The 14,236-nt window shown below is 39.4% G+C and overlaps 1 protein-coding gene across 1 annotated transcript in view; it reads right to left on the bottom strand.

Annotated features, from left to right (window-relative positions):
* Positions 1 to 14,236, bottom strand: part of dnajc7 (DnaJ (Hsp40) homolog, subfamily C, member 7) — a 39,984-nt gene that overhangs the window by 10,657 nt on the left and 15,091 nt on the right. The window contains exons 2-8 of the mRNA XM_068013444.1: positions 12,361 to 12,449; positions 10,548 to 10,672; positions 8,794 to 8,907; positions 6,028 to 6,102; positions 5,196 to 5,314; positions 3,784 to 3,937; positions 1,351 to 1,515 (exon numbers count right to left, since the gene is read on the bottom strand). Coding sequence (XP_067869545.1) covers positions 1,351 to 1,515; positions 3,784 to 3,937; positions 5,196 to 5,314; positions 6,028 to 6,102; positions 8,794 to 8,907; positions 10,548 to 10,672; positions 12,361 to 12,449 — 841 coding nt within the window. The remainder of the gene's footprint in view (positions 1 to 1,350; positions 1,516 to 3,783; positions 3,938 to 5,195; positions 5,315 to 6,027; positions 6,103 to 8,793; positions 8,908 to 10,547; positions 10,673 to 12,360; positions 12,450 to 14,236) is intronic.

Here is a 14,236-nt window from a genome sequence, read left to right as displayed (position 1 = left end):
GTAGGCCCTTCTTTGATGGTTCCAATTGTTGTCACACCAACTATTCACAGGAGCCCAGACTGTGAGGAATGGCCAGGCACGTGATGAGTGCATGCACAAACATCACAGCTGAGCCCATCATGCCCCCACTTGCTATGCATTTCCTGCAGAGATCCCTGAATAGTGATTATTAGCAGAAATCTGGCTTGATATCACCCTCTCTACCTATCCTAGAGAGAGCTGAGGACAACTGTTGCACCCATACCCTTGCACCAGATAACATCACCTAACTTAGCAGAAATAAAGGCCCGCGTTAGGACGCTTTCTTGGTTTGTATGACTTAGCGAATCACAGAATAAACTTGAGTCATCAGGAAAATCAGGGTTTACTTTAACATTTACTCTCATGATTGTGACAGAAACCACACCTGCCAAAATGAGACATTAATTTCGTCATATGGAACATTATTTTTGAACTTGAAATAACTTGTTTAAAAAGACACCAGTGGCTGAAAACATGGCTGCATATTTGCATTCTAAAAGACAGTTGCATGAAGACAATGGGAGTATTCCCTGATTCAATTAGCCAGATGGATTTTTGTCAATAGTGATGATCAAGAGACATTGAATGTGTAACCCTAACCACCCCCCCCCCAACTGAGAGTGTCTGCTTAGCTGGAAGGAATCCACAAATTTTGCAGGCAAGGTTGGTGTATACAAGGAGCTGGTCACATGAGTAACCTGCTGGCCAACCTGGAGTTAATTGAATTGTGCTCACACAACATTTTGGGACGAGACTGCAACTGAACTTCAAGAGCATCTCTCTCTCACATGCAAAGTTCCAGGGACCCAAGGAAGTAACTTAAGCTTCTAGACAGAAGACCAGTGAAACAAGTTTGAAAGTGTGCACTGGGCCCGAGAACTGCAAGACTTAACTTCAATCAAAGACTTTACATCCAATCCAAAGCCAGTAACTAAATTCCATCTACTACTTTAAACCTGCCCCCTCCCTTTAATTCTTTCTCCTCCTCTGTCTCGATTTACGTGTGTTTATCGCGTTTGCATGTGAGCATGGTCACATCGTGTATTTTTAGTAGTTTTAACTGAATTAGAGTTTTATGGTTAATAAAGTTACACTTTTCTTGTTTAAATCTGAGAAAACCTGTCTAGTTGATTTCTTTGCAATCCCAATTAGCAGTGATTATGGACTCAGAGGGGAAGCTAAAAACATGGTTTTTAAAAATTAAACCTTGCTACAGCCAAACCAGTAAAAGGCTGAGAGGGGAGCCCTAGACCCCTTTCACATCTGGTCCGAACATGATTGTTACACAACATTTACAGGAATGATCAGTAAAACCCACGAGCAACTTACCTTGGATCCCACTGTTCCTCGATTACAGTACAATTTAGCATTAGTTTTGATGTTATTTGGATCTATTTTCAGAGCTTCTGAATAAAGTTCGAATGCCTCATCAAAGGATCCTTCTTTAAAAGCCCTGTTCCCTTCTTCCTTCTTCGCTCGTAAAGCTTTTGCATTCTATTTGCAGAAAGAAAGTAGATACCGCCACACTGCTGTTTCAGTTAAAACATGTCGTAAAGTAACATATCAAAAATTTATGTTTAACCATTAAGATTTTCCGTTAGGTTACATCTTTCAAGATAATGTAAATGTAAATTTATAGAAAAGCACCCTTTTAGGCTTCTCATGCATGATGTCCTCATAAGAAGGGCCCACTGGCAATCTATTCTCAAGCTGCTGAAAGACAAACTTTAGCATTTTAGGTTCAACCGTTCAATAAAACCAATAGAGTTATGATGAAGCATCCCATCCAAATTATCGTTCGTTCTTTCAGATGCTGGCTGATGTTCTGTGCATTTCTAGTTTTTATTTCAGCCCCTCAGACAATTCATATGAAATTAAGGTTAAAGGCTGGTTATCTTGAAGCTATACCAGCTTCAGTGATCAGGAACCAAGGCAACACTAGATTCTGGCCTTGATGCTAAAGCCTGATATTGTCAATAATGCAGTTACTGCAGTTGAATGCATTTGCAAAAATTAATGGATAATTATTAATAAAACTAAGATACATGTACAAGGGTATTTTACAGTGTGGTAAATATGATTAAGGGAAAATAATAACTTTGTTTAACTGCTCTAAAGTGTTCGGTCATGGAATCTTCCCCGCAGGTCACAAAGATAGGCACAACTGGTTGTATTTCCTGCACGGTTGACCCTTTCTATGGGAACGTGATACTTCAACCTCACATCGAATCATCTCAATAGCTAGAGTGAAATTACTCATGAACCAGCAGAATGAAGACATTTCAGAAATGTAACAGAACAACAAAGGCCATTCACGTTGGCTGGAAAAAAAGTGTTAATTTGCAGTACAGTTAGCTTCTGTGCCTGCTGTACCGCTGATTAAAAAGTAATTAGCACAATAAAGCTCTTGGTTGAGGCAGCAATCCATGGTGTGCTGAAAAGACATTGTACATTTTCTGGGAACTTAAACTTGTGAGAGATGGCAGATACATTTTGGCCAATTCAAATTATTTACGGCTTACATTTATTAAAAACTCTGAAAATACCCGTCCACACACACATTGCTACTGCATATATTGTGTTTCCCGTGTATGGTGTCCAAATACTTGGTTCATAACAGTCTGCAGCCAAAGGTTACTTTAAAAAAAGTTATATGTACAATATAACCAGGTAGCCAAGTTATAAAGTGACTTGATTGAGAGAACTGTCAAAACTTCTGATACAAATTTCTGCAGACATGGCAAATCTGCAGATATTATGAAGCCTTCCACTGACCCTGGTTATAACTTTGTTACAATGCTAATATTCTAAAGGTTAATTCATCACAGTAGCAGGTCACTACAATACACATAATTCAGTGGTGATTAATCATTGGATGGCACAGAATAGTGTGGTTTAATACAATTATCTTTCATCTGGTTTACAGAAATACATTCCGATATGTTTATCCTAAACCCAAATTCAGCACGTCAGGGCTCATTTTAGTAAGTTTAAGCAACTCTTAGCAATTACTGGTGAGACTTTTGCCTGTATTGCTCGAGTTATAAAGCATCCTGAGTGGAACACAGAACTGGCAGGGCACATTGTTTCTCTAACAGAACTGACTCAACTGTAGTTCCCTTTAAATGGATGAAAGGAAAATCAAATCTAAGGGCACAGAATCCTCCCTGCCCAATTTCCCACTTTGTCTGTGCCCAGGCAATACAGGCAAAAAGCTACTGCTGTTTCTCTGAATGGAATCTGGAAAAACATACCAACATCTCAAAATATCACTGGATGATCTTTTTACCATTATAAAGAGTTGAAAAATGACAAGTAGTTATAATGCAGTTTTTCAAAACATTGAGATAAAGAGAGAAGATTTCACTTGCCTTCCTCATTTCACAGTGGCTGGAGCCAATAGAAGCCCTCTAGCAAGCAAAACAAAATCGAGAAGATCCAACTGTCTATTTTCCCTCTATACTTGCTGCATGATTTATCTCATTCTTTCGCCTCTCTTTCTAACCTTGGTCTTGACCCTTCCTTCATCCAGGTTTCACAATAAAATATATTGCCCAGTTGCACACACACAAAATGGGAAGACGACAGATAGATGCTTCCTACACTCCCTGTGACTGATACTTAAAAGAACTTCAATCATTGAAACAATTCAAAATATCACTAAATTGGAAGAGAAAATCTCCTTTACAAAAACCATTTACTATAGTAAGAGTATCAACCTTCAGCCTCTGGCCCCCCCAAAAAAGGGCCATCAGTACCTACCCTGCAAGCAAGTCGAGCCTTTGCGTGATCAGGTGCCATTCTTAAAGCCTGGACAAAGAACTGGACAGCCTTTTCAATACAGTCTTCATAGTAAAGGCAAAGCCCCCTCACATACAGGGCATCAGCATTAGTTGAATCCATACGCAGAATGTCACTGCAAGAAAAATAAGAGAAGGATTATCACCAATACCCCAGTTAAGCGGACAGATTGGAGAAGCTGGGATTGTTCTCTTTGGAGCAAAGAAGGTTAAAAGAAGATTTAATAGAGGCATGAAATTTTGAAGGGTTTAATAGAGTACCTAGGGATCTAGAATGCACTGTCTGAAATGATGAAATCAGATTCAATAGTAACTTCTAAAAGGAAATTGGATAAATACTTGAAAAGAAAAAATTGCAGGGCTATGGGGAAAGAATAAAGCAGTGGGACTAATTGGATAACTCTTTCACAGAGCAGGCACAATGGGCCGAACAGCCTCTTTCTGGGTCCTAAGATTCTACTTAAAATTAACAGTTTAGCTAGCAGCAAATTGGGAAAAGTTCCAAAAGAAACCATTTACTAATTTAAAAGAAATTATAGACTCCCCACCCTAGTTTACCCTTGAACCTTTCATGTTGCGGTATGGTCCCATGGGCACTGGCAACCCTATGATAGTTGAGTCTCTGCAGGGTACTTGACAGCAGATAGCACTGCAGCCAAGCCTGATAACGTTGTCATGCAACGTCGACATATGTGCATTTCCCAGCATGGGTCACTGGATAATAATCAGGAGTATAACTTTATTTTGGCTGTTTCTCCCCACCTCCCCCTCCTTGTTTAGCCCTGGAACAATGAGGCCAATTGTTCCACTGCAATGACGACCCTGATGAGATTAATTAACCCAGCACAGACAGGAAATCAAACGTGGGACAGTCTGGTCTATATAACTTGCTGTCTTATAAAGCTTTGTGTTTTACCTACTCGGCCTTTACTCACTTTATCAGGGAAAGGTTACCAATTAATATTTTGCAATAAACTTGTAATATGCTTTTTAAAAACAAAAACTCTACTGTACAGCTCTACTTATGGGTTGTTACTGTCTCAAATGCTTAGCTCCTAGTGGCCATGGGACTAAAGTAAAAAGCTGCCTCGAATACTTGGTAAGGATAGAGGGAGATAAAGTTCACATTGGTGCAGTATGTGTTGCTTTTCTGACACCAGGGTGGAGGGAGGGAAGAGGAAGTTTTACTCTATATCTCACCATGCTATAACTGACCTAGGAATACCTATGTTGAATCTCTAGGTGTTCAAAATGGAAAGTGAGTCATTTTTCAGAACTAACACCCCTCACCAAAATGACTGCAATTTAAAACTCGCAATACTACGGTGAATAGCATACTTAAAAGTTACAGTACTCAAAGGGATGAATATCTACCTTGCTACTGACTGCGCATCAGGGTAGCGACCAAGCAATGCTAAGCATTCAGCTTTAAGGATTTTGAAGCGGTGGCAGGCAGGAGCAAACTCAAGGGCACGATCCATATAATATACAACCTGAGAGAAGAATTCAGAGAAAAAGATATAACATAGGACACCAGACAATTAATTTCTTAATTCGATTAGAATTGTGAGGGAAATTAAAGCTGCTCAATTACGTTACCATGAGTACTCTCATCAACTCCTTTGGTCAACGAAGATATAATGAATTGATGAGTACTGACAGGTTAAAGAAAGAGGATGATTTCTTGCAACTGTATAATTTTAAAAAAGTGATCCTGATGGATGGATGAGAATATTTTAGAAAGGATCAAAGGAGGGTGCAGGTCTGCATCCATAACACACAAGTTCTCTGTTTGTGCTGTGCCATTGTGGGAGACACCGAGTGAAGGTAGAGTGCAGCCCTGAGCAAAGTTATACTAACCATTTACATAGAAGTATTGTTAAATGTCAGAGAAGACCAGCACCCTCTTTGGGAAGAGAACAAAGAGGGGGAAAGAAAGTATTTTAAAAAAGAAAAAAAGGTCAAATCGTTAAAAATCAAGAGTAGAAACATGTTGACAGAATGGAACTTTTGTAATACCAGCATGCAAAGTCACTGGATAAAGACAGATCGTTTAACTTTGACAGTGGTTCAGTCATGCACTTGCTGAATGCTTACACATGCTGCAATATTTTAAAAAAAAATCAATTTACTCTTTTAAGCCCCAAGTTGTTACAAATTAAACTTTAATACATTCCCACCAATATATTTATGATGGTTTGATTACCTTTCTGAAATCTCCTTTGTCAAAACCAACTTCAGCTATTCTTTCATACTCCAATACTGCTTCTGCATTCTTCAGCTAGAGAAATAACAGGACAGCCAATTAGAAGGTTCCAAAACACGGTCAACTTTCTCAAATATTGCTCAATATAGTAACTTAGGTTCTTACTAGGATAGGATCTACCATACAGCATTAAGTAGCACAATCCTATTTTTGCCAGTGATGATAATGTCATATCCAGATACTTCTCATTTCGTGTAAACATAAAAGAAAGCAGGCTGGTGTGAGTGGACACTTGTGAGAGAGGCACTTCATTGTGGACACTCAGCAATCTGCACAATATAATTTGTCTATGATTAAAATATATATTTAGTATATAATCCAGTATACTTAAATACATTTCCCTTCCTTCATCAATCTCATCTTGAAGCCCATGACCTGCTCCTTTCAATTCCTCCCAGCTCCCGACCACTCGATTTCCCTCAGTCATTTGTTTGACGACATTAATCTCTCCATACCTGCTGGAATGGTCCCTACCACCTTCAAAATAAATTATCCCCCCATAAAAATCAATTTAAAACCCATTAGTCTTTCCAATTAACACCCTACCTTAAATCTCCTGTTCCTTTCCAAAGCCCAGAATAAAATGCTGGTTTTAATTATATCCACACATCTCCTTATCTTGAGGTGATGTAATCCGGCATTTGCTCCAGTCCCAGCACAGAGATTGCTCTTTTCAATGACTAACATCTGTGACGGTAGTTTGCTATCCTTCAGTATTGTTTTTTACTCCTTGGTTGCCTTTTTTTGGCACGGAGTCATTTTAATGCAGATCAATAAATTACAGGAATCTTATTGCTGTATACCACCACCTGGAAGGAACCTAGAATGAATTTGATCATTCTATCTTCTTCTTAAGTCTCTCCTTAGCACATCATCTTGGCATTTACGTATACATGTCCTAATAACAGATGGTTTCTTCTAGGGAAACTACTGGAAAAAATTCTGAAGGACAGGATTAATCTCCGCTTGGAGAGGCTGGGATTCATCAAGGATAGCCAGCAAGGCTTTGTCAGGGGGAGATCATGCCTAACAAACTAGATTGAATTTTTCAAGGAGATGACTAGATGTGTAGATGAGGGTAAAGCAGCTGATGTAGTCTACATGGACTTCAGTAAGGCTTTTGATAAGGTCCCGCATGGGAGAATGGTCAAGAAGGTAAGAGCCCATGGGATCCAAGGCAATTTGGCAAATTGGATCCAAAATTGACTTAGTGGTAGGAGGCAGAGGGTGATGGTCGAGGGATGTTTTTGCGATTGGAAGCCTGTGACCAGTGGTGTACTGCAGGCATCGATGCTGGGACCCTTGCTGTTTGTAGTGTACGTTAATGATTTTGACGTGAATATAGGAAGTACAATCAGTAAGTTCGCAGATGACACGAAAATTGGTGATGTCGTAAATAGTGAGGAGGAAAGCCTTAGATTACAGGACGATATCGATGGGCTGGTAAGATGGGCAGAGCAGTGGCAAATGGAATTTAATCCTGAGAAGTGTGAGGTGATGCATTTTGGGAGGACTAACAAGGCAAGGGAATATACAATGGTTGGTAGGACCCTAGGAAGTAGAGAGAGTCAGAGGGACCTTGGTGTACTTGTCCACAGATCACTGAAGGCAGCAGCACAGGTAGACAAGATGGTTAGGAAGGCATATGGGATACTTGCCTTTATTAGCCGAGGCATAGAATATAAGAGCAGGGAGGTTATGATGGAGCTGTATAAAACGCCAGTTAGGCCACAGCTGGAGTACTGTGTACAGTTCTGGTAGCTACACTATAGGAAGGATGTGATCGCACTGGAGAGGGTACAGAGGAGATTCACCAGGATGTTACCTGGGCTGGAGCATTTCAGCTATGAACAGACTGGATAGGCTAGGGTTGTTTTCCTAAGATAGGAAGCAACTTTTTCCCTTAGCAGAGGTGTCAATAATCAGGGGGCATAGATTTAAGGTAAGGGGCAGGAGGTTTAGAGGGGATTTGAGGAAAAATGTTTTCACCCAGAGGGTGCATGGAATCTGGAACACAGTGCCTGAAGGGGTGACAGAGGCAGGAACCCTCACAATATTTAAGAAATATTTAGATGAGCACTTGAAACGCCCACAGCATACAAGGCTACGGGTCAAGTGCTGGAAAATGGGATTAGGATAGGTGCTTGACGGCCGGCATGGACACAACGGGCCAAAGGGCCTGTTTCTGTGCTGTACAACTCTATGACTCTAATCTGCACAACGACCTCTGACTCCATTCCCAACCCCCTGTTTTATCCATATTTATTTGCTGCTGTTTTATGACATCATATGAAAGCATGGGATCTGGTTCCCATTAAGTGTTGATGAGATGCAGCCGTACCTTTTTTCCCCCTCTGAGTCAAAGGTTGTTACTTGATTCTCCAGCTATCTAGCCAATCCCTGGGCACCAGGGTCCTCAGCTTGGAGCCAGCTTGACTCCGCTTACCTTTTCCCTCCTCACCCAAGTAGAATGGTCAATAGACAACTGACTGTGCAGTTAAATGAAAATGCGATTCCATTAGCTGGTTACAGTAAGCAGAACAAGTATTTGTGAATTTAAACATTTAAAAAAACTGCAAAAATATAATGACATTTAGATATAATGCTCTCAGGGCAACCTGCATCAACATTAGAATCCAGTACCCGTGTTAAGGTGATTTGGTAAATCAACTACTGATGATATTTGTCAAAGGCCTCCTTCCTTACCTCAGTAAGTGCCTGAGAGTTACTGGTTTCCAGTTCCAGAACTTTTTGAAAACAGCGGCCGGCTGCCATGGCATTCCCCAAAGAAAGATGGCATTTTCCCTCTCGCAGGTGACCCTAAAATTAAAAGATAATTATACTATTTAGCTGTATTGTTACATTTTTATCTGCAACATAAAAGTGAACTGTTGTAGTAACAGGAAAAGAATATTTAAAAAAGAGGTTTTCTTTCCCCTTCAACCATTAATACAGTTTTTTGCCAAAAAAAAGGGAGTGAAACTATAAATTTCACAGATTATTAATGTCTGTATTCTGCGCTGTACCCCAGAAACTCAGGGGAACAAAATGACATTAGCTGGCAAGGAGAAAAAGCATCTACAGTGACAACAACTTTTTGGAACAAGTCAGTGTTGTCTTTAGAACTTCAGTAAAGTATAATGGCGAGTATGAAACTTTTACGCTATATGCACTTTGAACTACATAAAACACCCATCAGTGTAAATAAAATTTCTATCCTTTTAAACTTGGGTTGTGTTGGGACAGCATTTCCATTAATGTAAGACCAGGGTGAAGTACTAGTGGCTACATATGGCAGTTATAAAAATAGGAACCATTTGAGGTGATAATTAATTGTACCTCGCAAAATTTATACTACAGAACGGTTTCCATAGGTCTGTTCCTGTACTGGCCTCGCCCCTGAATCTGCAGTGTTTCCATTATGGGGTGGTTATGACAACAGGCATGTTCGTGTATATACAGCTGTTTCGAAATGGTAAAAGAAGCTTTAAAGCAGCTTTGGGTGCATATTTAGTGCAATGGTATGTTTTATATTTTTTTCAGTCTGGCTGGGCCTTTTCCAAAATTTGGGGAAGGCCCGTAAAGGCCAAAAATACCAAAGCGCATTGTCGGCTTGTACTGATGAGCTGAGGAGCCAGCTCACCTGTGGCCACATCCAAGATGTTTGATGTTACTTATGCACTGCAGGAGGCAGCTGTCTAATCTGCATCACTGACATACAGAAATTGGAGACACGTCGCAAATTTAGTCCCAGGGCATCTTGGTGACTCCAATGGCACTGTCGCTACTTTGCTTATTTTACAAAATTGGCAACAAGAAGTGCACCATTGGAGGCAACCCTGTAAAGTAAACAAGGAATTATTGTGTTATTTTCTACGGTTTATTGGCATGGCTAAGCTTAACAGGTCCACTGACAGCACTGTTGATTTTCAGCTTATTCCAGAAGACTTCTTAGCTAATTCACAGTTCAAGGCAAACAAATGTGCATTTTACTAAAACCAGGGTTAAGCTCAATATTTACGATCTATTTTACATGGTTTATATCAAAGATACAACTGAATCCCATATACAATAGAGCTTTAAAAGGCATGGCCTCTAATCTCTCTAAACTGAGCATCTTGTTTCAAAGAAGTAAGTCAATACATTCTAAAAAAGAAAATAAAGCAGGTCACAACGAATTAATGTGAGGCAAATGTGAATACATTCCTCTGCCATTGATAAGAAACATAAAAATGAATAAAATTTCAACAGAAACTGAAGTTACCAACCACTCAATAGATAAGCAAATTTAAGACTTCATTAAATACACACTAAACATTACATGTAATGGCGATGAGGATAGTGGAGAATGCAAGGGGAAACTTGAAAGAGAACTCTGTCATGTACTATACGATAAAAAAACGAAACAGGGATTTACTAGTACCCATTACTACAATTCAATCTGATCATCCATGACATACCCTCACAAAAGTGTCATCCAGCCTCACAGCCTGCTGTGCATCTTCAAGAGCCTCCCGGAACTTACCAATCATCATGAGAGTTGCTGCTCGGTTGCCATAGTAACTGGCATTTTTAGGAGAGATATCTGGGAAAACAAATGAACACTTACTAGGAGCTGTCGAACAAGTAAAAGAAATGCCAAAGTAAACATCTCAACTATTACTTTGCATAAAAACAAACACAAATATTGAATTATATCTCATAAATCTTTAAAAGGAGAAAGTAACTTTACAAGGAAGTTCATCCACTGATAAGTATTTACCAACAGAACTCCTCCAGGGACTTGAACAAATCATTTATAGGATGCCATCTTCTAACTGAAGTCATCTGAATGGTCCACTGACTGGGAATTAACTTTGCACTGCTTTACTTTTCAACGCTCGTGGAAATGTTAACCAATCTTTTTGTTTAGCAAAATTGTTTCTCAAGCCCAGTAAAAGGAGATAGATCACTTTTCTGTGAACAAAATGGTCTGAAGGCTTGGCTTATGTCAATTTACATCAGCAATACCACAGCTTGGTTTATATTAAACAAGAAAATAGTTCAGGGCTGTTATTCTCTCCAGTTGTGGCTTTTAGATCACATTTTTATCTCTTGCCCTTAAGTTGCTCTCTCCTGGAAAGGTAGATGGGTTTCTCAAACAATGGTGGGGGGGGGGGGGGGGGTGGCCTTCAGGTGAGAAAGTTTGATTCTGAACACTATTTTGTTGCATAACATTAGGGAGCAACTTATAAACCGGCCCTTTCGCAAGTTATTACTGAAAAGACAACCATTAAAATACTGCTTTTTTTGTTAAGAAAATGGCAATGAACTAATAGACCAATCATTTACTGTGAAATCCTATTCAGTTGAGTCTCCCCTGGGCTGTGATGATAAAAAAAAATTGATTTAACAATCCTTCAAGGTTAAAAAGACTCTAGTTCTGAGAGGAATCACAGATCAAAATCAACTGTTAGTAGCTTGCCAGGTTTAATAAAAATTTAAAAAAATACTATATTTTTTCCTTCCCTCCAATCTTCGCCTCTCCCTTCAAGGTTGGAATTTGAATTCTCAGGTATCAGCAACTCTCTGGTACCTCACATTCATAGTTACTCTTCATGTGTAAGCCCCTTGACAGTGGCCATAGAAAGCTACTGAACCAAGAGTAGCATCACAGCCAAGCTTGATCCTATCTCCCTCTAGTTTCCATGTATATAGTTGATAAACTCTGCAGTCGAGGGGAACTGAAGCCAATTCTAGCATCCTAATTGTTAAGGCTACTCTGTAATATTAAGAGTGAAGTACAGTACTACCAAGATCATCATTTTCAATTTGCATGGGCTGAACAAATCACAGTGACATATTTCTGTCGAATTACTGTCTGGCACAGTTTCCTTGCCAGTTGAGCTAGCAGGCTATTTTTGCCAGACTCACCTTGTTCATCTTTTGTCGAATCAGGAGTAATGGGTTGAATTTTTGGATAAATTTTTGTGTGCGGGGACTGAACGCTTGCATTGCTGTACACCCAATGTCAGCATCTAGTAACCTCCGGCCAGGTAAGACAATGTTCAGAGGTAGAGCAAGCTGCTTGTACTCTGCCCCAACAATCTCAGCAGTGTGAATTTTGCCACTTACCATACCAGCCTCTTCCTCCATTCAAATTAGATATCATTACAAATTGGGGGCAGTTTTACATGGTGGTCTGCCGCCACTAAAACCAGGTTGAAACTTTGCAAAGTTCACAGTTTCTTCTATTGAAATGTTGTCAGCTGCTGGCTTAAACCAAATTCTTACCTATTGCTTTTGTGTAATAATTAAATGCTTCGTTGTAGTCCTTCTTTGCATAAAATGCATTGCCTTGCTCTTTAAATGATTCAGCCTCTCTGTGGAATTAAAAGACAGCTTTAATTTTATGTATTAGAGGATTTTACTTCTTTCCCCTAGATGTGATCTATCCCTTTTTTTAAAAAATTGGAACAATTGAGGGAATAAAGATTTCCAGATTTGAGTTAACAAAAAAAAGTTCACTATTTCAATGCCCGACATTTCAAAGCAGTAGCAGTATCTTTGTAAATTTGGATTGTGCAAGTAGCTTTTTTCATCCTATGTGAAAGAAAAACAGGTACGGTAGTGTGTTTATGGCACTGGACTAGCAACTCAGGTTGTTAAACTTCAGCGCTAGCTACAGAAAGATGACCAGAAATTACTGAATTGTAAAACTCCCAACTGGTTCATGAATGCCCATCAGGGAATGGAACCTGCCATCCTACGTGACTCCAGTTGATATGATATGGTTAATTGCTAATATTCTCTGAAGTTGCCATGAAGCAGATGGGCCATCACCATCTTCTCATTAAAAGTTCTTCTCAGGGCGACCAGAGATGGTCAATAAATGCAGCCTTGCCAGTGCTGTCCACATCCCAGGGAAAATTTTAAGAAACCATATTTTTTCCATATTGCCAAATGAGTTGACAGTTGATCTACCACCATTAAAATCTTGTCAGTCGAATCTAACTGCTCGGAATCAGTAGCACACGGGGAATAGCCTGCCAACTTCCTGACCTCAGATTCCTGCCACCTGCTGATACAACTATATGCAAGACTGAACACATGGTGTGGGGAGAGTAGCATTCAAAAGTCCAATGTCTTCATGGTGCATTAATACATGTAGCACTCTATCAGAAATTATGTAATGTAATGGCTTATGTTTGCAAAACACAATGATCACACACATAACACTGGAAGGGAAACTATATAGACTTATTCTTTAGTCTGCTTGAAGGCTGAAATTTTGTGGTGACTCAATACTATCAGCACAAACAGGCCCTACAAGGCCTAAAAATAAGGTAAATTCTCCATGCTGACATTTTATTAGCAAACTTGGACTAGGGTGCTCTAGTTAATAGAATTACTCCTGTGAAAACCGAGTGGGACCGTAAGTAATGTCCTACATCTAATATCACTGAAAATTAGAAATCAAGTTCATGCATATTCCAAATTTTGATTCAGTTAGGTGTTCTCTGTACAGTTGTGAGATTTGGCATTGAATAACAAACTGTAGATCAAGAAGCTGACTTTTGGCAGAAAAGAAATAGAAAATGCTGAAAATACAGTCAGCATTTTTGAAGAGAAAAGACAGATTATGACATTTCAGGTTTGAAACTTTTTAGCAGAACAGCATTCTAATAAAGGGTGCACATCAAAATGTCATAACCTCAGTCCTTTCTCATCAATGACTGACCCATGAATTGAAAGCATTTCTGCTTTTATTTCTGATTTACAGCATTTGCTTTCTCTTATTTTCTTAGCTGATTTTTAGTACGCTGCCCTGAAACACTTTATAAGGAATTAAATATTATTATGGAAGATAAATTCTATTTCACATTATGAAAGCAATTGGGTTGGGTAACTGGTTGGCAAAAACAAGACTTATAATAGTGATCGTACTTGAGCTATTGCCTTCTAATCCCTGTCTGGCGATCTTAGCTGGGAATAGCTAAACGAATAGGAAGTCTAGGACCAACAGATCACCTACCAACTAGGGAATGCAGTATGGCTTGTGTAGGATTGTGGAAAAGGTAAATTAAAGGAAGAAACAAATATACACATTTTGATGGTATAGCTAAGTTAACCACAGATAACTGGGGCGGCACAGTGGCGCAGTGGTTAG

Source organism: Heterodontus francisci, chromosome 33, assembly GCF_036365525.1.
Source record: "Heterodontus francisci isolate sHetFra1 chromosome 33, sHetFra1.hap1, whole genome shotgun sequence".
NCBI lineage: Eukaryota > Metazoa > Chordata > Chondrichthyes > Heterodontiformes > Heterodontidae > Heterodontus > Heterodontus francisci.
Note: the sequence above shows the minus strand (reverse complement) of the source record. Positions and strands in the feature narration are given on the sequence as shown.